Here is a 24,069-nt window from a genome sequence, read left to right as displayed (position 1 = left end):
ACAGAGCCAAAGATGCACTGGCACCTCCGGATCCGAAGCTCAGCTCTCGGCTCCGAGAGCTCGGATCCGAAAACGGACCTGACAAACTTGAGGGTGCCATCGGCACCGAAGTACGAGGTACTATCGGCGCCGACACTCCCCCGGGCTCCCATGCTACCCGGCTCCAAAGGCTCCGAGACCCGGAAGTGGGTCGGAGAAGGCGCAATCGGGGCGAAAAAGGGGGTCAAGCTCCCCCCCCCTCGGAGGGGGGCGGGGAGGCAGGAGCACTCCCATCTGCAGCTAGGCCTGGAGGAACCTACGCATCATCCGGTCCATTTCTGTATCGGACAAGCTTCGGGTTGACCTAGAGGAGGTCAGAGGCAGGCCGGGAGTGCAGCCTTGATGACCTCGAAGGCGGCCGGGTCTCCTCCTCCTCCGGCTCTGGGGAAAAGCGGGGTGAATGGAGCCGGGAAGGTGAAGGCCCGGAGGCCCTGGGAGAAGCTGCTTGCTTGGCTGGCGGGGCTGAGGAGGAAGACTCGGCCCGCCGCTTGTGGTGCTTCTCTTTTCTCCTCTCTCCCCTAGCTTCCCTCTCCTCCTGGCCTGAGGTGGGAGAGTGAGTCCCGGCCAGGGGAGCAGGGGAGCAGCGATGGAAGGTGGCACTGCCACGGCAGGTGCCACGGAGGGAGAGGAGGACGAAGTTGAGTCCGGGGGCAACAGTCCCGCCAGAATCAACTTCGACCTCCTGTCCCTCAAAGCCCTGGGCTTGAAGGCTGCACAAATAGTGCAGCCTGAGGAGAGGTGGTCAACCCCAAGGCAGATAACACACAGAGTGTGGCCATCCGCTGGGCACAGCTTATGGCCACACTCGGTGCATTTAGAAAAGAAGGCTTTAGGGGCCTCAGACATGACTAATGACAAGATTACACTAGGCCCAAAGACAAACACGCCTTTACACACATGGTGGGGGGAGGTAGTTTAACTAAAAATGAACTACAAAAAACGGTTAACAATTAGAAACCAACTAAGGAGTAACACGCACACAGATTTTACTGTTATAACAGAAAAAGAAAAGGATTTTTCTCACAAAAACGATCTACTCCCATGCCTGGAACTCATTCAGAGCTGCTGACTGAACCGCGGCAAACGAGATCTGAGGTCAGGAAGGGATAGCCAGGGATTATTGGAAAGGGGGAGGAGCTTGGAGCATGGATCTTAGCTGTTTGAAACTGCCGGCTCGGATCCGATACCCACAGGTTGGACAAATGAAGTTAACTACTTCAGATCGAAAGTTTACTTTCACAGGTTTTCATAACATGTGAAGGAATATTTACACAATGAATAACAGTTTTATTTTGCAACTGCTATGATTACAAATCTTATGAACTGCCAATCTGATAATATACTGGCTATACACCAGTTGGAGTACAAATTTTAATATGTTTATGACAGGTTAATGGTCTTCTGCATAGACAAAGTACTTTAATTTGTAGTGTTTGTTTTCAGAGTGCAACACAGTGTATATATTTAAAAAAAAAAAAAATTCCTGATATGATTCAGGGTGCCACACACCCTTGGTAAGACAGAAAAATACATCAGTTGTATATTACCACTGTGTGAACAGTAGCAACATTTGAAAATCTGAAGTTTGCACAATAATTTCTCTTGCTTTATACTTACGACAGCGGACAACTACATGTTAATACTTCAGAGATATGACTATACCAGAGTTTTCATAAGTGTCATGAATTATGAATCCATGATTCCAGGAAAAAAAGGTGAATACATTTTAAAGTACATCTATTCTACATGCAATTAGTGTGTAAACAGTTAGTGTTCTAAAATGTTAAGTTTTCTCTCGTATTTCCGAGTGCAAGGTCCAGTTTCTTCCATTTCCATCTGCCACTGAAAGTGACCAAGTCACTTAAGACTATCCTTGGGTTACTAACACAAAGGGACATTTGTGCCCAATGGGTTTAACTGATTACACTTTGCAAACTGCAGTACTGCGTAACAGAAATCTAAATATTTTTTACTCATGGAAACTGCAATAAAAGAAAGGAACATGCTTTGTCTACTTCTGAATCGCTCCAGATGTTAAAAAATTATATATTATTTTCAGAATTATTTGTTGCATGTCCACTAAAAAGAAAACTGACATTAAACACAGTATTTTATAATCTATGTATTGCAATTGCTGATACATAAGAACATTGTCTTCTGGACAATAGCAACACAGAATGTCATTAGCGTGGTTTTGTAAACTAGAAGCAACAGACTTTGACATTAATTATGAGAGTCAAGTACAATCTGAGTAAAATAGTAATAGACTAAGCAATTAAACCAGACATCAAAAACAAGGTTACACAAAAAACTGTAATTTGCACATTACCTGATGGAAAAAAAAGATTTGTCACAGGGTGTTTACGCATCCTATACTGTTACTGTATTAATACTTACATATCCTATACTGTTACTGTATTAGTACTTACATATCCTATACTGTTACTGTATTAGTATTTACACATCCTATACCGTTACTGTATTAGTACAAGTCTAAGTAATAAGTTTGGGCCTTTGACAGACAGAATGATAAAAGATATTGAATGGAAAACTTTTGTGTGTGTACATCAGACAATTAAAAAGCCATGCTGACGTTTGATGCTGTCTTTCAAAAAAAAATAATTAAAAAGATTAAGTCTAATGTAATTTTAAGACAAGTCTGAACAGAAGCTAACCCTTTAGGTAAATGTGTAAGATGTTTTAAACTTCATACACTTACAGAGGAAGGTGCTAAAAGTACAGTTTTGTACCTACCATAAATGTAGATGTTCGAGGATCCACATTGCTGCAGTCCTAACCATTGGGTAGTCCGCTGTCCCAGTTGGCCCGAATACCAAAGTATATGGCTGACGTCGGTCAAGGCGCATTAGTCTGACGTCAGGACGTCAGGGTACTAATGCGCATGACCGACGTCATATCCTCAGTCTTTTCTTGCCCCAGATGTCAGAAGACCCTAAAAAGACAAGGCCAAAACCAAAAACACCAAACACTCCTGCACCAAAAATATGTACAATATATACAAAATTACAAGAGTATAACCTCACCCACACCACCACCCCTAAACACAGAGGGGAAGGAGGGAGGGTAAATTGGACTGCAGCAATGTGGATCCTCGAACATCTACATTTATGGTAGGTACAAAACTGTACTATGTTCTTCATTCCACATTGCTGCAGTCCTAACCATTGGGTAGAATCCCAAAGCAGAGGTAAGGGAGGCTGGCAAATCATAAAGAAGCAGGAGCTGTCAACATGCCTTGCAAAATAGCTGTGGCAAAACCAGCCCTAGATTTAGAGTAGAGAGGAAGGTGGTAATGCTTAGAGAAAGTATGCACTGAACTCCAAGTAGCTGCCTCCAAAATATCCTTAGTTGCCACCCCCCTTAGAAATGCTGTTGAAGTGGCAGTAGCCCTAGTGGAATGAGGCCTAATCCCAGCTGGAATCTCCTTGCCATGATGGGAATAACAAAATGCAATGCAAAACCCAATCCACTTAGAAATAGTTTGTTTTGACACAGGCTTGCCCTGAGAACTCAAAGCAAAAGAAACAAACAACTGCTGAGACTGCCTAAAATCCTTGGTCCTGCTTAAATAATAACGCAACTGCCTGTGTACATCTAAAGTGTGCAAAATCTTTTCCCCCTTATTTTGGGGATCTGCATAGAAAGTAGGCAAATGAATAGTTTGGTTTAAAGCCACACTAGAAACCACCTTAGGCATAAAAGAAGGATTAGTACGTAATGATACCCTATCCTTATGGAAAATCAAAAAAGGCTCTACCGCCATAAGGGCCTGCAATTCAGAAACCCTTCTTGCAGAAGTAATGGCCAACGAAAAAGCAGTCTTCCTTGACAAGTATTTCAATTCAGCAGTAGCCGCAGGCTCAAAAGGTTGTAGAGTAAGTTTCTCCAACACAAAATTGAGATCCCAAGCAGGAGTAGGAGCTCTACGTGGGGTCTTATATTCTTTGCCCCTCTAAGAAATTGCTTGAACAAAGGATGCGAAAACAATGGTGGGTCACAATCATAGTGAGCTGAAATTGCTGCAGCATGAATCTTAATGGAAGAGAAAGACAAACCTTTGTCCAATAACTCAGTAAGATATTGAAGAGCCACACTCAAATTAGGCTCAGAAATCTCCAAATTCTTTGCTGCACTCCAAAATAAAAATCTCTTCCATTTTTCTGCGTACACTTTCCTTGTACTAGGTCTTCTGGCTTCCATAATCACATTTAAAACTTGTTGAGGAAGTTGAGACCTGCTGTGTTTCAAAACAGAATATGCCATGCTGTTAGATGAAGAGAGTGAAGCTTGACATTGAGCAGGTGACCGTCCCTCTGAGACAACAGGTGTGGAATCAAAGGTAAAGGCCATGGAGGCTTCCTTACCAGACTCCTCAGTAATGGGTACCAGTGTTGTCGAGGCCAATCTGGAGCTATTAAAATCATCCTTGGCTTGTCTTGTCTGACCTTTAGGAGCACCTTTGGGAGAAGAGGCAGAGGTGGAAAGGCATACACATGAAGATTTTTCCAACTGAAAGAAAGAGCATCCACTTTCCAAGCTGTGTGATGAAACCTCTTTGTGCAAAACTTTGGCAGCTGGTGGATTAGTGGAGAAGCGAACAGATCTATGTCTGGAGTTCCCCATGACACTGTCAATTTCCGAAATACATGAAGATCCAGTTTCCACTCGTGGGGATCCATGATTTGTCTGCTTAACACATCTGCTAAGGAGTTCTGTGCTCCCAGCAGAAACCTTGCCTGAAGAGTTAGTTGCAAGCTGAGCGCAGTCTCCCATAAAATCATTGCTTGCCTGCACAACGGGTAAGAATGTGTTCCCCTTGTTTGTTGATGTACCACATGACAGTTGTGTTGTCTGTTAGAATCAACACCTGCCCTGGAAGAAGTAACTCCTTGAAAGCCATTAATGCAAACTGGACTGCTAACATCTCCTTCATGTTGATATGTAGATGCTGTAGTCTGGCAGGCCACTTGTCTTGTATCCACTTTCCATTTAGATGAGCTCCCAAGCAATGTCTGAGGCATCTGTCGTTAGAATCTGACTCGCCTCTGGCCGGGTCACAGAGAGTCCCTTGTTTAGGTGACATTCCTGAGCCCACCACAAAAATTCCTGTTGAATGCAAGGTATTATTTGAATGACAGTGTCCAAATCCTGGCAGTGCTGTGTCCATACATTTTTGAGATACCATTGCAGCTTCCTCATATGCAGTTTGGCATTGGGAAGCACCAGAATACAAGATGCCATGAACCCTAAGGCTTGAAGGACTGTCCTTGCAGTCAGCCCGGACTGAAGAGATAGTTGATGGAAGTAAACGGAAAGATTCTTTTGTTTGTCCGGGGTTAAAAAGGCCATCTGGGCTGCTGTATTCAGTCTCACACCCAGAAAGCACATGTCTTGAGAGGGTACTAGACTGGACTTTATTTCGTTCACAGAATACCCTAGGCATCTTAGCACTGCTATCACATATTCCAAATGCTGTCAAAGGTCTTCCTTTTCTTGAGCCAGAATCAGGCAGTCGTCCAAGTAAGGATAGATTTGAATTCCTTTTAGCCTGAAGTAAGCTATCACTGGAGCCAGAACCTTTGTGAATACTCTGGGCGCAGTAGATAAGCCAAAGGGCAATGCAGAGAACTGATAATGGGAATTTCCAGCTCGAAACGCAGATACTTCCTGCAACTTAGTCTGATAGGCACATGAAGGTAAGCCTCCTTGAGATCTAAAGTTACCATCCAGTGATCTTTGCCCAGCAGAGGTAAAAGCTGTTGTAACGTCAACATTTTGAACTTGGGAATGTCCAGATAAGTGTTGAGGATAGATAAATCCAAAATTGGTCTCCGTGTGTTCCCCTTCTTTGGTACTAGGAACAGGCGAGAATAAAATCCTAGGCCCCTTTCTGGCACAGGAACTGGCTGAATGGCCCCTATTTGGAGTAACAGAGAAATTTGCTTGTGAGCCTCTTTTCTTTGTAGAGGAGGAATGTCTGGCATGCCTTTGAAAGGAGGCAAGGTATGGAAATAAAACCTGTAACCGTGGTGAATGATATCCAAAACCCATCTGTCTTGGGTAATTAAATCCCAATTTTCTTTGAAAAGAGCCAACCTTCCTCCCAAAGGTGCTGCCAGGCGAGAACGTGCTGGCAGCTGAAAAGGCAGGTCATTGGGTCTGTTTACGAAAGGACTGACCCCTGCCCTCACCAGAAGTCTGAGCAGGTGAACTCCCTGTTCTAGGCCTAAAAGAACCTTGAGCTCTGCCCCTACCACGCCTAGACCTACCCCTAGACTGGGAATCATAAGCAGGATATGTCCATCCCTTAGTAGACCAATTTCTACTAAACTTCGGAGGCTGCACCTGCAAAAAATCTTTAACAGTTTGCATAGACTTAGCCTTGTCCTCCATTTTTTTTAAAACTGCTTCCACAGGCGAACCAAACAACACGTCAGACTGTAAAGGAGCATCCAAAATCCTTGTCTTAACATGCTCAGCTAAATTCTGATCCCTCAACCAGGCGTGCCTACGAAGAACAGAACCAGTGGCAGCCACCCTCGAGGAGGCCTGCACAGCATCAAAACCACATTGCAAGGAATGCTTACCCACCTGTTCAGACACATGAACTAAATCCTGCAACTCTTTACACTCAATACCTGCCGCCAGAGCATCCACCTTAGACTTCAATTGTGAAAGGAGATAATTTTGATATTTTAACATGTGAAACTGGCAATTCAACGCCCTCATGGCTAAAGTGGAAGAAGTATACACTTTCTTTCCCCATCTATCCAAAGCCCTTGCCTCTTTATCAGGAGGAACAGGATTTTTAACAACAGAAGCCTTAACACCTTTAGGCCCCTGAGAGACAGTTTCCGGGTCTGCCCTAGGACTCTTAAAAAGATATTTATGAGCTTCAGGCACCCTATAGTACCTATCCGGTTTAACTGGGGCAGGAGGCAAAGAATCAGGGTTCAGGGAAGCCTCTGCAAAACATCTTCCACCACATTCAGAACAGGAGGTATAGCTAAAGGCCTATGCTGGGGTAAAAACAAGAATTCCCTAAGCCTCTTCCTGGAATCAGAGAAATCTTGACCTTCCCATTTAAAATGCTCCCTCATGGAATGAAGAGTCTCTGAAAATGAAAAATCCTCAGGAGGAGAAGCTGAAGGAGTAGAGTCATCCACATCAGAATCAGAATAAGGAGGATACTCCTGCAAGTCTTCAGCCGAAGACTCAGAAGCCTCCGAACACTGCTCAAAACTCTCAAACTCAGGTTCCACCCTAGGCCTCTTATCAGGAGGGGGCATAGAACCTCTAATCATAGTAATCAAATCCTCTGCCATTTTAAGCATATGTTTCTTAGGCAAAGATCCTGAAGAGCTAGGAGAAACCCCACTGAAGTTAAACCTGGCCTGCCTCTCAAAGAAGCCTTGGAAACAGAAGGGAGGCTCTAACCACCTTAGGAAGAGAGGGAAGAACAGCCACCTGAGAAGCCCCTTCAGCCTGGCCTACCTCCTGAGAGGACACATCCTGTAACAGTAAAGTCTCTCCCTGAGACTCCAAAGAAACTCCTGGCAGAACCTCCGGCTCCACTGAGCCTTCTAAAGAACCGACGGCGGGACTGTTGGTTCTTCCCTCTAGGCTTTGCTGCTTTGTCCTTGCGCTTTTGACGGGCCGGAGCATCCGGCGGCATTTTATAATTACAACGCTTCCCAAAACTAACCTGGCACAGTCTAACCTTCTCTTAATAGTGCGTTTGTTAAATCTAGCACAAGAGCGGCATCCAACAACGTCGTGCTCAGGCCCTAAACAAGGTATACACAAAGTATGGTAATCCCTATGAGGTATCTGTTTCCCACAAGAAATACAGTTATTCACTTTTTCTGACATCCGGTTAAATACTGAGGCAAGAAAAAACCAAAATATTCCCCAACGGGGTACTTAGCCAACTTTGATTCGGTCTGAAACTCCGACTTCAGAAAATTTCAGAACGCCAACCTGCACTCGCAAAACTGCTTCTGCATCGGACCATGCGGCAAAAAAGACTGAGGATATGACGTCGGTCATGCGCATTAGTACCCTGACGTCAGACTAATGCGCCTTGACCGACGTCAGCCATATACTTTGGTATTCGGGCCGACTGGGACAGCGGACTACCCAATGGTTAGGACTGCAGCAATGTGGAATGAAGAACATCTGCATATCTGTGTTCTAGCAAGCTGGCAGAGCACGTGTCTGGTTATACCCAAAGAGAAGTTGGGCACTCCTTTTTGCTAAGGATTAACATCATCATTAGCTGTAAATGTAGCTGGGTGGTCATAAGAGACTTTCTTTAGTCATGCCTGTATAAAAGTACATTCCTAACCTGCCTCGAGAGAAAATCAGAATGTAATCAAGTCTGCTTGTATTGAAGTACTAGAATCCTTCCAGCTTCAAGATGTCTACTTTTTTTAATTTACCAAAGGGGAAAAAATTCAATCATCCAGGACTCAGTACTGGGCACTGACCATCTCTAGTGCTTAAGCAGTACATTAATGCTTCCTCCAGGCTTTCCAAGATACATGATTAAAGACTGGCTCCAAGAGGAAAGTGGTGACACATGGTCCAACAGTTCTGTGCCCTGAGAAGCACCCAAAGAAAGGGCAGATGAAGTCACAGCATTCTAAGGTTTTGTGGCAATCAGGAAGACAATTCTCAGTGGTTGGTCAACCTGTTTGTGTTGAAGATAAGTACCTGAAAGCCAATTTTCAGGAGCAGATACAGTACAGAGGCAAGAATGCAGAAGGTGAAAACTAACAGAGATTCATTTCTCATGCTATACTGACAACTTACTGGACTTCTCTCAAACCTTTTTTTTTTTCCATTTTTCCATGGGTTTGGGATGTCATGTTAACGTCTGCCAATTTAGAGCCACTCCACTACCTTCAATAATTGCAAGTATTTGTTGCAGATTTGCTGTAATGCAAGCCTTCCAGCTTTTGGCTCGATGTTCTCATCTCCTTTTATGTTCTTCCTTTATCCCCAATCTGTTTTTGTCACATCATTTAGTTTTCTGCAGATGTGACCAAACCACCACACTATGATCTCCCTGACCTTCTCTGCAACTGGGGCTACTCTAGCTTCTGCTGTGATGTCCTCATTTCTTCATCTGTCCCACAGACTGCATCCTACAACCCATCTCAGGCACTTCACCCCAGGCTTTCTCAGTTGCTCTGCTTTCATTACCTGGGTTTTTCTGCCATACAGAAGCAGTGATTGCACCACTTTCTTTTACAACTTACTTCTAAACTTTTTTAGCTATACACTGCCCCAAAGTCCTTTTGCCAGGAGGCTGCAGCACCCATGATTCTAGCTCTGACCACCTCATTCCATCATCCCATCCTGCTCACCCACATCTCCTAGATACCTACAGCCAATAATCTGCTCCACTATTTTCTTTCTACATCAGTTTTTAGCTTCTTCTGATTTCTCTCACTTGCTAACAAGGCCACTATCTTGTCTGCACTTAGTTTCATCCCATGTGCCTTCCATATTGCATGCTAAGCTGCTATCATTTGCTGAAGTTCCTGTTCAAAGTCTGCATGCACTGCTACATCATCTACATACATCAGCTTTGCTGACCTATACCCTCCAACCTGCTTGCTGATGTAATGCATCACAAGCATGAATAGAAATGGGCTTATAGCTGAACTCAAATGCACACCCACTCCCAGTGGGAACATTCGGAGTTACAGCATTGTTCATACTTGTGTCACTGGGTCTCTGTACATAGACTGCACTAACTCTATGAACTTTTTCAGGATTTGAGCCTTTGCAAGACTGTCCAAATCAGCTTTTTTGGAACCTTATCAAATGTTTTCCCCAAGTCCAAAATGTCCAGATTTCCCAGCAGTACAGTTTACTAGACTGGTGATGTTTTCACATTTACTAATGCTGAACAAACTTCCGGGGATTCCCCCAATGGCTGCACAATGAGTAGCAGGATGATTACAACTCTTCCAGTAAGGAAACAGAGAAACTATTAAGAAAGCTAGTAAAAGTTATAAGTCTGGATAAAATTCAGGTGCTGATCGCAAAAATCAACCAGAAAAGTCTTGCTAGGAAGAACGTTGGAAGTATTCAACAGAACACAGTTCAGGTTTCAGCTTTGGTGAAGGAGATGGCATCCACTAATTTAGAGGAAAAAAAAAATCAAACTCGCGCAGAGGTATTTAAAAGGACTATATAAAGCCAATTGACAAAAGGTTGGAAAAATTAAAGTTTAAGGAGCACTTCAGATAAGTTTATAAAACTACAGAAATCACAGGCTGAAATGAAGGAAAGACTGGCTGAACACAAAACTTTTCAAGGAAAGATGGAGGATTTTTGCCATACCAGAAAAACTGAAAGGAATAAACTGCATGAGAATTTTAGCACGCTCCATTCAGTCTCAACTATGCAGAGTCTATAGGCAAGTGCAGCTGGCAATATACACTATAAAAAGCAGTTAATGAAATTGGAGGCCATTAAATGTCACTTAGGTAGATTCTCACCATTCAAGGAATGCAAATGCTATACTGCATGGTGCTGATATATCACCGGCTCGGTTACTTACAAGGCACAGATTAAAAGGAAGAATATCTACATTACCTATTTAGACTCCTGGAAACCAAAATGTAATTTCAACAAAAAGTGAAACTAAATCAATGCAAACAAAATTCTACTAGAGCAAGCACACCAAACCCCTTTATGATTTGAAGGAAAATGAAAAGGTGACAATTCATCACTGCTCCTGAAGCAGCGGTTTTGAAGAAATGTCAGCAGCCAAGGTAATCTCCCACTTAAACTGCAGACGGCAAAGTACTGAGAGGAAAAGGGAGACACGAAAACTGACGTTTCTTAGGTGACTGACAAAGTAACTATCCTACACACTAAGAGTCGTCAACAGGGAATTCTCAACTCTAAATGGCTACCATGCATAACAGAAGTGTGAAAGAAAGTACTAATGACAACCCCCTTCTGGAACTCACTAACAAAAACAGGAGCAAGACAGAAGATTTTCCTCTACAAGGGTCAACAGACAGTAATGACAAAGACCCACTTGTTCTTTCTCTCAATGAAAGATCATTCATAAAACAATTCTAAGAAATGTATGTGAACACCTTAACTATAACTTAAGTTATCTAGATAGTCCAAACAGTGGGGCATAACTGGCAGTGAAGGGTGACACACAACAACCTAAGTAAAGAAGTGCCTGTGTGGCCGAAAGGAAAAAGGGAGATTTGATTCTACTAACATAAGGTATACTAAAATGTAGACACTGCAATGGTTAGACCTACTTCTGGAGTTCCACTCAGAGAACAAATGCCTTAACAGTATTCTTCATTTGCACATAAACCACAACACTTGGAAGCTAAAAAAACTGCAGGAGTGTAGATATACATAATATAAAATAACCTTCTCACTCCCACTCAGCACGGTTTCCGGTCTAACCACAGCATAACTTACTGCCCTTCTATCCTTCATTCATACCATCACCGAGGCCCAAGATAAACTTGTATCCTGTTTCTTCCTACATCTTTCCAAAGCTTTCAATACAGTCTCTCATTCATTACTGCTGTCTAAACTTGCTAATCTCAAACTATCTTCCATCTCCCTTGCCTGGATCTCTAGTTACCTATCCTGCAGGCAGCAATCTGTTAAATGGCTCATCCTTCTCCCCATTCATTCCTGTCCCAACCGGAGTACCACAAGGTTCCATCTCGGGTCCCGCTTCTATTTAATGTCTTCACCAATGATCTTTATACATCTTGTAAACAAAACCTCCCTCAGTCAATCCGCTGACGACTCTACACTCATCTCCATCTCAAACAATATCTATGAACTCCATACCCTAATTCAACATGCTTTTCTATCCACTGAACAGTGACTGTCTGACAATCTACTTATCCGTAACGCCAAAAAGACCAAACTTACTCTTTCTCTCCCATTCTCTTACTCATCATAAATCCACCTTTGCTATTACATCATCTAACAATACAATAATCCAACCCGATACCCACAAAAAACTCCTTGGAGTCATCATTGATGATCAACTCAAATTCAACCTGCACATACGCCAATGTATAAAAAAAAAAAAAAAAAAAAAAAAAAAAACACACCAGAAATTAGGGTTACTGTATCGCAACAAAAAATTCTAACCCTCAATATCAGACTCTCCCTAGCACAGGCACTCCTCCTCCCCTCCCTCCTATATGCTGCCCCAGTTCTTACAAACATTCAGGCCACAACCCTGAACAAACCAGCAAACTTGCCATAAAAATAGCTAGATTTATCACAATCTCTTCATACAATGCACATCACTTCATTGCACCAAACTCTCTCCAATGGATAGAACTCCCCCAACAACTCCAGCTATCACAATTTCAAATGTTACACTTCATTCTATACAAACCTTCATCCTGTCCATCTCTTTTATCCTTGGTCTCTACCTATTTTCCATCTCGGACCCTCCATACCTCAAACCAGCAACTACTTGACATCTACCAACATAAGAAAACAGTAGGTAAACTTCTATATAAATACTCTGTCGCCCATGCTTGGAACAAATTTTCCTTCGACAAACATTCCATCACTCACCCACTCAAAATACTTTAAAAATGAACTAAAACAATCTACTCAACTCCAAAACTTGCCCCTGTCAAGACCCAACCTAAGCTCCCTACACCCCATATATGTATCTAAATAATTATCTCACCTTTCATCTAGTACCCTATATATGCAGGTACTTACTAAATTCAATCAATGATGGACAAAATTCTTATGTAAATATATACTTCCTTTATAAAAATAGTGTGCATATTGCTTTGTGCATGCATTCTACTTTGTTTCTTCTATTTGCTCTATAACAATGTTTTTCTGTAATTCTTTTTGTCTCGAATATTTTTATTTACTGTAAACTGCTTGTGAATGGAGCTTTTCTCCTCGGGTCTCCACTGAAAATGGGCTCCAAGCCCAATTGTACCAACCCAGTTAACCAATGTCAAATAAATAAATAAATGTGTGCACGTACATGTACACACAGACATGCTACTCAATGAACATGCAAATCATTTCTGTTAGACAATGCACATCAATAACAAAATTTCCATACCTTGCACAGTATTTCTATCAGAATGGGTACCATACTTTTCACACCTCCAGATGATACATGTTCAAATGCATTGAGCAAAATGTCTAATTGAGGCTGAAAAAGAGGGGGGAAAAACAATCAACATAAACCATGGTAATATCTGCCAACAGGCAAAGTACATTTTTTTCCACCAAGGAACTGCAGCAAAACAAGAGAGGATATAAAAATCTTAGAGCAATGTATAGTTAACTGTCAAAAACAGTCTCACCATTGAAGTACCATTTTGAAGCATTACATTTACTACTCAGATGAAAAGCAGAAAAATGGGTTGGCCTACCCAAGTCGCAACTTAAAATATTAAATTAAATATATCACAACCAAACTATAAAGATGCACCAGATTTTGTGACAGCAGACTGACACCAGTGCATCAGAGATGGGCAAAGGGGTAGTATTTGGCAAGGTACCTTGTTTCTGCACTGTACTAGAGGCAGCAGCAGCAGCAGGGGCAAAACTGCAACTTAAATGTATCTGGCAAGAAATTCTAACCATATAATAGCCCCTCAACAAGGTATTAAGTAAACACTTTAGACAGGCAAAATCAAACAAGTAAAAATCATCTGAACAAACATTCCTGTGATATTAATCTAAGGGGTTTTAAAAAGACATGAGAAACGTACAGTGGAGAAGCCATGAAGTGGGGTAAAAATCAATTCCTTACTGAGGGTCATATGATACAAGAATGCTTTATTACTGGCAGAAATCTCTGAGCCGTGCTCTTCACATAATTATAAATCCACTTTTTTTTTTTTTTACATAAGGCAGCTGTACCTCCTCTAGATGAGGAAATTCTGATGTCTTTTCTGTGTGTGTGTGTGTGTGTGTGTGTGTGTGTGTGTGTGTGTGTGTGTGTGTGTGTGTGTGTGTGTGTGTGTGTGTGTGTGTTCACAGCTACATGTACTGTGCTTCCCAGGCCGAGATGATGCAGATGTAGCACCCAATGCTTCTTCTAGGTGCCACTCTAGTAGCTGCCTCAGGATAGATGAGCCGATGACGGACTTACCCAGCATCTGAGCTGCTAGTCAAACACAGGCAGAATTGTTGAATGCTTTTTGGTGGAATTAGAAGTTATGTGCTCACCATAACGTTCCATCTGAGTAGGTGTCTTCATTTGTCTGCAACCTGTGGGTCTTGGATCCGAGCCGGCAATAATTTATACAGCTATGGATCCGAGCTCCTAGCTCCTCCCCTCACCCATAATCCCCTGCCAACCCCAATTGACCTCGGATCAAGTTTGCCCTTTTATATACCTGAAAGGGTACCCCAAAAAGGCAGGAATAATACTAATTCTTCTGAAGGCCAGGGGGAAGGAGGGGGGGGATGGTTGCAGACAAATGAAAACACTTACTCAGATGGAACGTTATGGTGAGTACATAACTTCTAAATCTGAAGTAGGGACTTCATTTATCAGCAACCTGTGGGACAGAGTCCTCCGCTACCTGAATCTCCGGCGGCCATCATAGAAGGATGTTCCGGAGCACTGCGGAGCCAAAGCATGCTCTACCTCTGGAGGTGACATCCAACTTGTAGTGGTGAATAAAGGTATGAGATGAGGCCCAAGTGGCTGCCGAGCAAATATCATCCAAAGGGACTCTAGATCTGAATGCAGTAGAAGTAGATACGGAACGAGTAGAGTGAGCATGGACCCTTTGGGGTGCGGGCCTCCCAGAAGCCTCATAAGCTAGACAGATACATTGGGAAATCCAGTGTGATAAGGTGACCTTCGAAACAGCTTTACCCAAATTGAATTTAGAAAAGGAGATGAACAGCTGATCAGATTGGCTGTGACCAGCAGTTCTATGAATATAGAAACGCAGCTGCCTCTGCACATCTAACGAGTGCAGCTTGTATTCTCCTTTATTCTGGTAATTAGGGAAGAAAACAGGGAGATTGATGAACTGATTAATGTTGGTTTCTGAGGCCACCTTAGGTAGGAAGGATGGATTGGTCCTGAGGTACACTCTATCCTGATGAAAAACCAAGTAAGGGGGTTTTACGGAAAGAGCTTGAAGTTCTGAAACTCTTTTCGCAGAGGTGATGGCTACTAGAAATGCTGTTTTCCAAGACAGGTATTTAAGATCAGCAAAGGCAGCTGGTTTAAAGGGGGAAGCAGTCAAGGCCTGAAGAACTAGCGATAGATCCCAAGGGGGTATGGCTTCTCTGATCGGGGGCCTAAGCAAAAAGGTACCCTTGAGGAAGGTCTTACATAGTTTAGCTGACATCAAGGGACCAGTTTCGTGACCTACATGGTAATGTGAGATGGCTGCTAATTGTACCTTGACTGTCGAACAGCTAGCCCCTTGATGAAAAAGCCCTGTAAGGAAGTCCAAAACTGATGTAAACGGAGCAGTAAAAGGATCCACATTATGATGCTCCGCCCAAACTGAAAAGCGCTTCCATTTACTGCGGTAAACCTTTCTGGTGGAAGGTTTATGCGCTGCCAACAAGATGGCTTTGACCGGAGAGGAGATACCGGGAGTCCTAATTAAGAGTGGAACTGGAGCAGCCAAGCTGTTAGCTTCAGGCTGTCCAGGTTCGGGGTCGGTAAGCCTGATGGGTGGGAAATCAGATCCGGACTGGGATCTAGAATCCAGGGAGGATTCACCAAGTGAGACCACAGGTAAGGGAACCAAGTTTGTCGAGGCCAGAATGGGGCAATGAGGATCATCTTGCTCCCCAACCGAGAGGCTTTCTGTAACATCTTTAGCATCAGGGGAAGAGGAGGATAGGCATAAAGTAGACCGGGCGGCCAAGCATGCTCTAGAGCGTCTCTCAGGGCTTCCCCTGTTGGGGGAAACAGGGCGAAGAAGTTGCTGCATTTTGTATTTGAGGGAGAGGCAAAAAGATCGCAGCAGGGTTGCCCCTATTTTGCAAAAATCTGCTTTGCTACATGGGAGTTGAGAGACCACTCGTAAGGGGAAAGAATAGTGCGGCTGAGTTTGTCCGCCAGGATGTTGGACCGTCCCAGAATGTGCGTTGCGATTAGAAAGCGGTTGGTGGAGATCGCCCATTCCCACACTCTCATGGCCTCTCGGCATAGAGGATAAGACCTGGTACCCCCCTGTTTGTTGATATACCAGACAACTGACATGTTGTCCGTCTGTATCGCAATGGTTCAGACGGGAAGAAGATTGTGAAGTGCTTGCAATGCCAACAGCACTGCCCTCATCTCCAGAACACTGATATGCAAGGATGTCTCTGAGTCGTTCCATGTGCCTTGGACTGTTCTGCCTGAGCAATGCCCCCCCCCCCACCCGAGGCGAGAAGCATCCGTAGTCACTGTCACTAGGGGGGGGGGGGGCGCCGAAGGGACGACCTGTATGGAGGTCTGGGGAATGCAGCCACCATAACAGGGCCCTCCTGCAAGCTTTCCTGATTGAGACAGGGTGGTGAAGAGGGAGAAGCTGGAAGGACCACTGTACTTGGAGGGTCCACTGCAATACCCTCATGTTTAGGTGAGCGTATGGGAGAAGAGTAATCGCCGCTGCCATAGAGCCCAGTGCCCTCAGGACCAATTCCGCGGGAGGAACGTCTGATTGGGGGATAGCCCGCACATGAAGACTAAGGTTGTGTAGTCGTGCCGAGGTGAGGTAGGCTCGAAGGCTTCTTGTATCCAACCTGGCCCCTATAAAGTCTATCACTTGTGTTGGAGCAAGGGAAGACTTGTCCATATTGATCGTAACGCCTAACCGGGGGGCTAGGCGAAGAAAAAAATCTCTGGCTGAGCAGAGTAGATGACTTGTTGGGGCGGTAAGGAGCCAGTCGTCCAGGTACGGGAAGACCTGCATTCCCTGGAGTCTCAGGTGGGCCGCTTACACTGCCAAAACTTTGGTGAACACCCTGGGGGCTGTGGTGAGACCAAAGGGAAGGACCCTGAACTGATAGTGACTGTCTCCGAGCCGGAAGCGGAGAAACCTCCTGGATCACCTGTCCATTAAGATGTGGTAGTACGCATCCTTGAGGTCTACAGAGCACATCCAGTCGTTCTCCCGTAATAGGGGGAGAATGGATTGAAGAGTGACCATTTGGAATTTCTCCTTGGTTACTGCCAGGTTCAGAAGGGAGAGGTCTAGGACTGGTCTTAGGTCCACCGTCTTTTTTGGCACCAGAAAGAACCTGGAGTAAAACCCTAATCCGAGCTGGTCTGGGGGGACGGGTTGGATGGCCCTTTTTTTGAGCAGCTGCCGGATTTCCGCGGCTGCAGCCTCCTTCTGATCGGGTGGTACATCGGGGAGGTTCTTGAGTCTGGGGACATGAAGGATAGGGATTTTGTAACCTCTGGATATAATCCGAAGCACCCAGCGGTCTGACGTAATGGACTCCCATGCCGCCAGGTGCCTCGAGAAATGCCCCCCGACTGCCTCCAGAGTGGAGCAGTCGGTCAACCCTTCAAGGCTGTTGCGTGGGCCAATCAGAGAAGGATTCTCTGGACCCAAAATTTCTCGGTGCCCCTCTGCCTCTAGAGCGGCGTCCTCCCTGTCCTCCTCTGCCACGGAAGGACTGGTTGTCCGGAGCAGGTTGGGAATGCTGCGATTTCCGGAACCACATCTTCTTCTGTCCCTTTTGGTTCTTGGAAAAGGACCTCTGGGGAGCAGAGAAGCGGACTCAGACGGCAGACAGCGTCTTCCCGTCCTTCTTGCTCTGGACAAGTGTCTCGCGAACGGTTTTGCCAAATAAGGCAGAACCATCAAAGGGGGCATTCGCAAAGGACACTTTAAAGGGCTCTGCGAAGTCACAATGTCAGAGCCAGGCCTGGCGCCTCATCACTAGGCCCACTCCGCTGGCTCTAGTGGCTCCCTCAGTAGCATGAGACAGAAGCCGCATAGAGGTGTTGGAAACAGATCTGAGAGTGGCCGTACGAGTGGAGTACAATTGCTTGTCCTCTTTCGATATGGACTCTGGGGGGGAAGCAGCGTATTCTTTGATAAGATCGCGCTGCATTCTGATGACATGTGCCATGTAGTTCAGAGACCTTACAGAGAAGGTCGCAAGAATACCCGCTTCCCAAGGCGATCCATCAATCGAGACTCCTTGCTCGGAGGATGGACCGAGGGACTCTCCTGAGCCAGTTCCCTCTTAGTGGCTGCCGCCATCAACATGGCATCTACAGGGGGACCCTTGCTCCAGTGGGGACGGTCTGCAGGGGGGCTCAATATCCTGTCCGGGCGCTTGGGAATAGGCTCCACAGTGTCCGGCTCCTTCCACGCCCTACTGGTCACAAGGTCCACCAAGGGGTCGGCCGGAGGGGACACCCAAGAGGTAGATGGGCCTGCTTCGAATGCCTCCAGGAACACGGACTCGTCGGAGGAAGCCTTGGGGGCAGACCACCCCCCCTGAGCCTATGCATTTCCATGATGTCTCCAAAGGAGACATCCTCGGGGGGGGGGGGTGATCTTGGGGAGCCTTCCCCTTCATCCAAGTCCGTGTCCTCTGTTAAGGACTCGGGGGAGTCCACATGCCTCCTCTTACACTTGTGCTTACGAGGCACATCCTCGGGGGGGCTGTCAGAGGAGGTCTCGCCAGCAATGTCCTGTTCCAAAGGAACAACCTGGGACATAGAAGCAGGCTGTCCCTGTGGCCGGGTGATGGAAGCCTGGCCCAGCAGAGATTGAGTGCAGGGCGGAGCTGAGACAAGGGTCGGGGGTCTGGATGCTCTCGACAGAGCCCTCTCCACTACATTGAAGGCCGAGGGGGAGCCGCTCTCCCTGGGCTCCGAGAGCAGACTCCCACTTGGATCCGATGAAGAGATCGTAACCAGCGCCGAGACCGTCAGATCCGAGGGACCAGTGTGCTCTGACCTGGACGGAGCAGAAGGCACATTGAATCCCTCGGATCCGAAGCTCGGGCCCCGGCTCAGAGAGGTCGGATCAGACGATGGAACCGACAGACTCGAGGGCAGGGTCGGATCCGAAGTACCCAGTACTGTCGGTGCCGACCCACCCCCGGCTCCAACGCTGCCCCAGCTCCAAGCGCTCCGAACCCGAGAAGTGGGTCGGAGAAGGAGCTATCGGAGCAAAAAAAGGTGTCGAGCTCCCCCCCGAAGGGGGGGCAGGCAGGAGCACTCCCATCTGCAGCTGGGCCTGGATGAACCTTCTCATCATCCGGTCCAAGTCTGCTTCAGACAGGCTTGTAGGTGGATCTCGATGAGGCCACCGAGGCAGGCCTAGAGTGCCGCCTCGATGACCTCGACGGAGATTAGGTCTCCTCCTCCTCAGGTCCCGGGGAGAAGCAAGGTGATTGGAGCCGAGGAGGAGGAGACCTGGAAGCTGTGGAAGGAGAAGCCTGCTTAGCTGGGGGGACCGAAGCGGAGGCCTCGGCCCAGCGCTTGTGGTGCTTCTCCCTCCGTTTCTCCCTCCTGGCCTCCCTATCCTCCGGTGCTTTAGTGGGAGTTTGAATCCCGGCTGGAGGAAGGGGGGCAGGAGTGGCTACCACCACGGGCTGGGGAGGTGCCACAGGAGTAGCAGAGGCCGAAGCTGACTCCGGGGGCAAAAGTCCTGCCAGGACCATCTTCGACCTCCGCTCTTTCAGTGCCCTGGGGTTGAACCCTGCACAAATCGTGCATCCTGAGGACAGGTGTTCAACCCCGAGGCACCGAACGCACCGAGTGTGGCCATCCGCCGGTGAAAGCTTATGGCCACACTTGGTGCACTTAGAAAAGATGGGCTTTGGGGCCTCTGACATTTTCTAAGGAAAGGACTACACGCACACCAGGCCCCAAAACACAAACAACACACACACACACTACGACCAGCGAGGGGAGGAACACTAAAAAAATTAAAATTTAAGAGGTAAAGTTAACCTAAAGAGATCCTAAACACACACTCAAGTTAAACAGGAAAGATTTTCTGATTTTTTAAACAAGTTTTTTAAACAACTTATCTGAAGTCGCCAGGAGCTCTGCAATCCAGCTGTCTCTCTCTAAAAGCGGCAAACTAGATCTGAGGACAATTGGGGTTGGCAGGGGATTATGGGTGAGGGGAAGAGCTAGGAGCTCGGATCCATAGTTGTATAAATTATTGCTGGCTCAGATCCTATATCGGATCCAAGACCCACAGGCTGCTGACAAATGAAGTCCCTACTTCAGGTCAATGGTTAAGGTAAAGAAACTTGAATCAATGCAGTTTGCATACCTGTAGGTCATTCAGGAAAATAACTCACAAAACTAAAGAAAAAAAATCAGTAGTAAAGACTGATGAAAATGACTAGACACACGCTCAAACTGGTATCCTCCTTTTTTCAGGCCTGACAGGTCTGTCCATAAAAATTACAGTACAAAATGTTTCAGACCAGAGAATGAACGGTTCTTAAAGATAAACAGATCAAAACAAGTGCAGCAAAAGGAGTAGTTGAGATCAAATGAATCAAATTACTGAACAGTTTAAGCTTCTTCCACCACAGTCTTGCAAGAGTAGGCATCTAATGGAGTGGTCTTGAACCAGGTCTCTGTGATGATTCATATATCAAGTTTTTTCCAAGGTAATTAATGCTTACAGGGAATGAAGCTTTTTAAGGTTCCAAGCATTAAGTAGCAATGCCATTATGTTATCCAGATTCTGTTTTTTTTTTGTTTTTTTTTTAATGCTGGAAGCTGTAGAAGACTGACATTGCCTAAAAAGGAACTGGGGGTGGAGAAGGATTTAGCCAATATACAAAAAGATAGGTGCAGATCATTCTTGGCAAAACATTTTGGACAGTCTACCATCCCCCTTACAGACTGACATATATTGTCCCTCCTTAATATGACAACAAAAGTTAAGCCAACTGTTGATGTCAGTGATTTGTCTGTACTGTGATAGTATTCTTGGTGATGGTGAAGTGCTGTTCAAGTAGGTTCTTACCTGCCTCAGACACATATTCCGAGAGCTCAGTCGCATCTCTTTCTTCATATTTTGTAGGGAGACATGTCTCAAGTTATTTCCGCCAACGTGCACTATGACTGTATTATATGTATATTTGCAACGACTCGAATGCACGCTTAATGTGGTGAATACCGTCACCTTATAAGCTGTGCAACGAGGGGATCACAGTTAGCTGCATGAGTGGTGCAACAGTGTGTCTTAGTATGGAGTCACCTATGATTGTGATATTGGAATGTGTGGAAGGTTTGCCTTATGGGCTTTTGAAATCAGTCAGTGCGACTCTTAGATGCATGTTTCATGGTAGGTGCTTGCCTGCGCTGTTTGTGAAGTTGCTGAGGGTACTTGTTCCTTAGGTTACTTTCAAGAGTCTCAGCATATGTAGGTTTATCTGTTGAATTGTGCGTGACTGGTTTAGTGTGATGTTGTGTGCTATTGACAACCTGTACGTTATTTTATGTGGGCTCATGCAAGAGCTTTGCCTTCAATATCATTATATAACTACTTCTCTCACATACTACCAGTTTGTTTAAGTAATAGGTAGTTCAGTAAACAAGAAACAATTTCTACATGGTCTTTGGATGCCCACTTCAAACAACCTGGATACTGAAAGAGTTGGAAAGTACAAATCCACTGCTCCAGGTGTTTACTAATGTCGGCTGAAAGACCTTAAAATATTCTGAGTTGATTACTGGACGTTAACTCTATCTGGCAGTGAACACAAAGCTGGTCTCAACACAGCTGCACACAGAGATAAATACATAACCTGTTTGAAAACTAAAGTGAAACAGATTTAGAAGAGGTAAGGTTATGAGGTGTTTAAAAGTTACAAGCAAATGGTCAGGAATATTGTCAATCCATAGTTTTGAGATGAACAGAAACCACTTATCAGGGGTAATAAGGGTCTGGGGGAAAGGGTACATTGGCGGACACATGTTGGAGCTAAACTTATCAGCAAGAATAGTAACCAAAGTTTCTGGGTCAGAATGGGGTACACCTTTGGAGATGTGTCTGGAACACATCTACGTAGGATTTTTGAGATTATGAAGTTTTCTAATGTAGATAAAGAAAGTCTTGTTGTTCTTAGTAATGAAAGCAAATTTAGGTTTGTAATTGGGTTTGCACTAACTATAAGCCTGAATGCCTTGCTTCGTTACTCATTCAGTCCCTTTTCTATAATGCTTCCATTTAATACCCATAGTTTCTTATAACTTACTGATTATTTTTTTTTAAGTGCTGACTTCCTTAATTAAGTGATCTACCAATTAATAATGGGCAGTATAAAAAGGGCAAGATATGAACAAAATGATACTACGAACATTACTCTGGGGTGTCCTGGATTGGAAGTATTAACCACCGTTTGCCACTTATTATTCATATATTCATCTTCGCATTCATTTTTTTCTTAAATGAGACAGAGAAATTACTGCAGGGCATGGAATGAAATGTCAAGGCAGGACAAAAAGAAAAATGAATGCAGTTAGTGTATAATACTTTATATTGGAAACATTGTTAGCTCTTTTCTAGTAATTATGAATATATGCAATATTTCCATTTTAGATGAATATTTCCAAAACCCAGTGACTTACAAATTATTGCAAGGCATCAGGCAAATCCGGAGATGCTGCTGAAGAAAACTGCCTCCGATATCTGCTATGTAAGTTACACACATTGAGAGAGATGCATTGTTATTTATATTATTTTTTCCCCAAATGCTTTAGAATATATGAATGTGTACAGGCTACTACAGATGTGGCATTCCACAGCTCAGAAAAAGAAGTCATATCTTTAAGGTGCAGTTATAGTGAGGATTTTTTCCCCTTCAAAGATGAAGTACATATCAGTTCAATCACACTGGCTTATTTTTGAATTTACTGATATTCTTGTGATAGATGGGAACAGACTTCTGCAGATCTACACATTTGTTTCTTTCGGCTTTTCCCGGTTAGGGGTCGCCACAGTGGAACTCCGGTCCGCTAATGATTGGCAGTAGATTTTGACGTGCTGGCTTGCCAGGCCTAACGCACAACCTTCAAAGAAGGAACGCCCATTCACGCATGTCGCCACACAGAAGATGCGCTAACTGAGAATTGAACGAGCAACGTCTAACTCTGGGGCAACAACGCTACCGCAGCACCACCACCACCGCAGTTCTGCAGATCTACACATAAAGGTGTAAAACTTGGGAGTATGCTGCTGCAACAGTAGAAGCCTGACTTGGCTTGTTCAGCAGAACATGCCCGCTATGATTGTTCATGACATATGTTAATAATAAGTTGTTTTTAGAAAAATCACAACATACAAATTTTTTTGAAGAGTAGTGGGGCTTCTACAGGGGGGTGAAGAGAACAACTAGGTAATCAAAATTTACCTGTGAGGTTGAGACTAGTGGGATGAAACAGGATCAGGTGCCATTTGCAAGGATAGGGTAACGGAGGATACATACCACTTGTTGGGGGCAGAGACAATGTGTTCTAAGAAGCTGGTAGTAAAAGATTCTGTAGGTATATACATTTGTATATCACACTGTCCCACCTCACACAGACCGCAACCTATTTCAATATAAAAAAACAAATAAATATGAGCATTCATATCACCTGCCTTTTTTTTAAATAGATCTACTGTGGGTAATGACTATGATTTCCTCTTTTGATGACCATCACTCTGCATAAATCTTTCACCTTCTCTAGAATATGCATGTGGAGATGCATGTATGCCATGCCACAACAAATGAAGGGGAATACACCCAATGCCACACTCCAAGCTCTGACCTCTAATGAAACTGAATTAACACATCTAAGAGAGAAAAAACAAGAGAAACAATGCAAACTTTTCAGGCTTACAGAGACATCCACTCTCTTCTTCATCCAAGCAACAGCAAAGTAATTCACTAAACAGACCATACTAATGTAATTCTCAATTTACTAAACAAAATTAAACCAGGATGCCCCTGCAAAATCTTCCACTGAAATTTCTAATCATAAGCTAAACTGCCTGCCCC

At 44.7% G+C, this 24,069-nt stretch overlaps 1 protein-coding gene across 1 annotated transcript in view; it reads right to left on the bottom strand.

Annotated features, from left to right (window-relative positions):
• TOPAZ1 (testis and ovary specific TOPAZ 1) overlaps window positions 1-24,069 on the bottom strand; it is a 1,272,938-nt gene that overhangs the window by 784,210 nt on the left and 464,659 nt on the right. Inside the window, exon 9 of the mRNA XM_044060400.1 lies at window positions 13,175-13,267. Within this exon, the coding sequence (XP_043916335.1) occupies window positions 13,175-13,267 (93 nt within the window). The remainder of the gene's footprint in view (window positions 1-13,174; window positions 13,268-24,069) is intronic.

Source organism: Protopterus annectens, chromosome 2.part0 (genome assembly GCF_019279795.1).
Source record: "Protopterus annectens isolate FY-2018-M chromosome 2.part0, PAN1.0, whole genome shotgun sequence".
NCBI classification, from domain to species: Eukaryota; Metazoa; Chordata; order Ceratodontiformes; family Protopteridae; genus Protopterus; species Protopterus annectens.
Note: the sequence above shows the minus strand (reverse complement) of the source record. Positions and strands in the feature narration are given on the sequence as shown.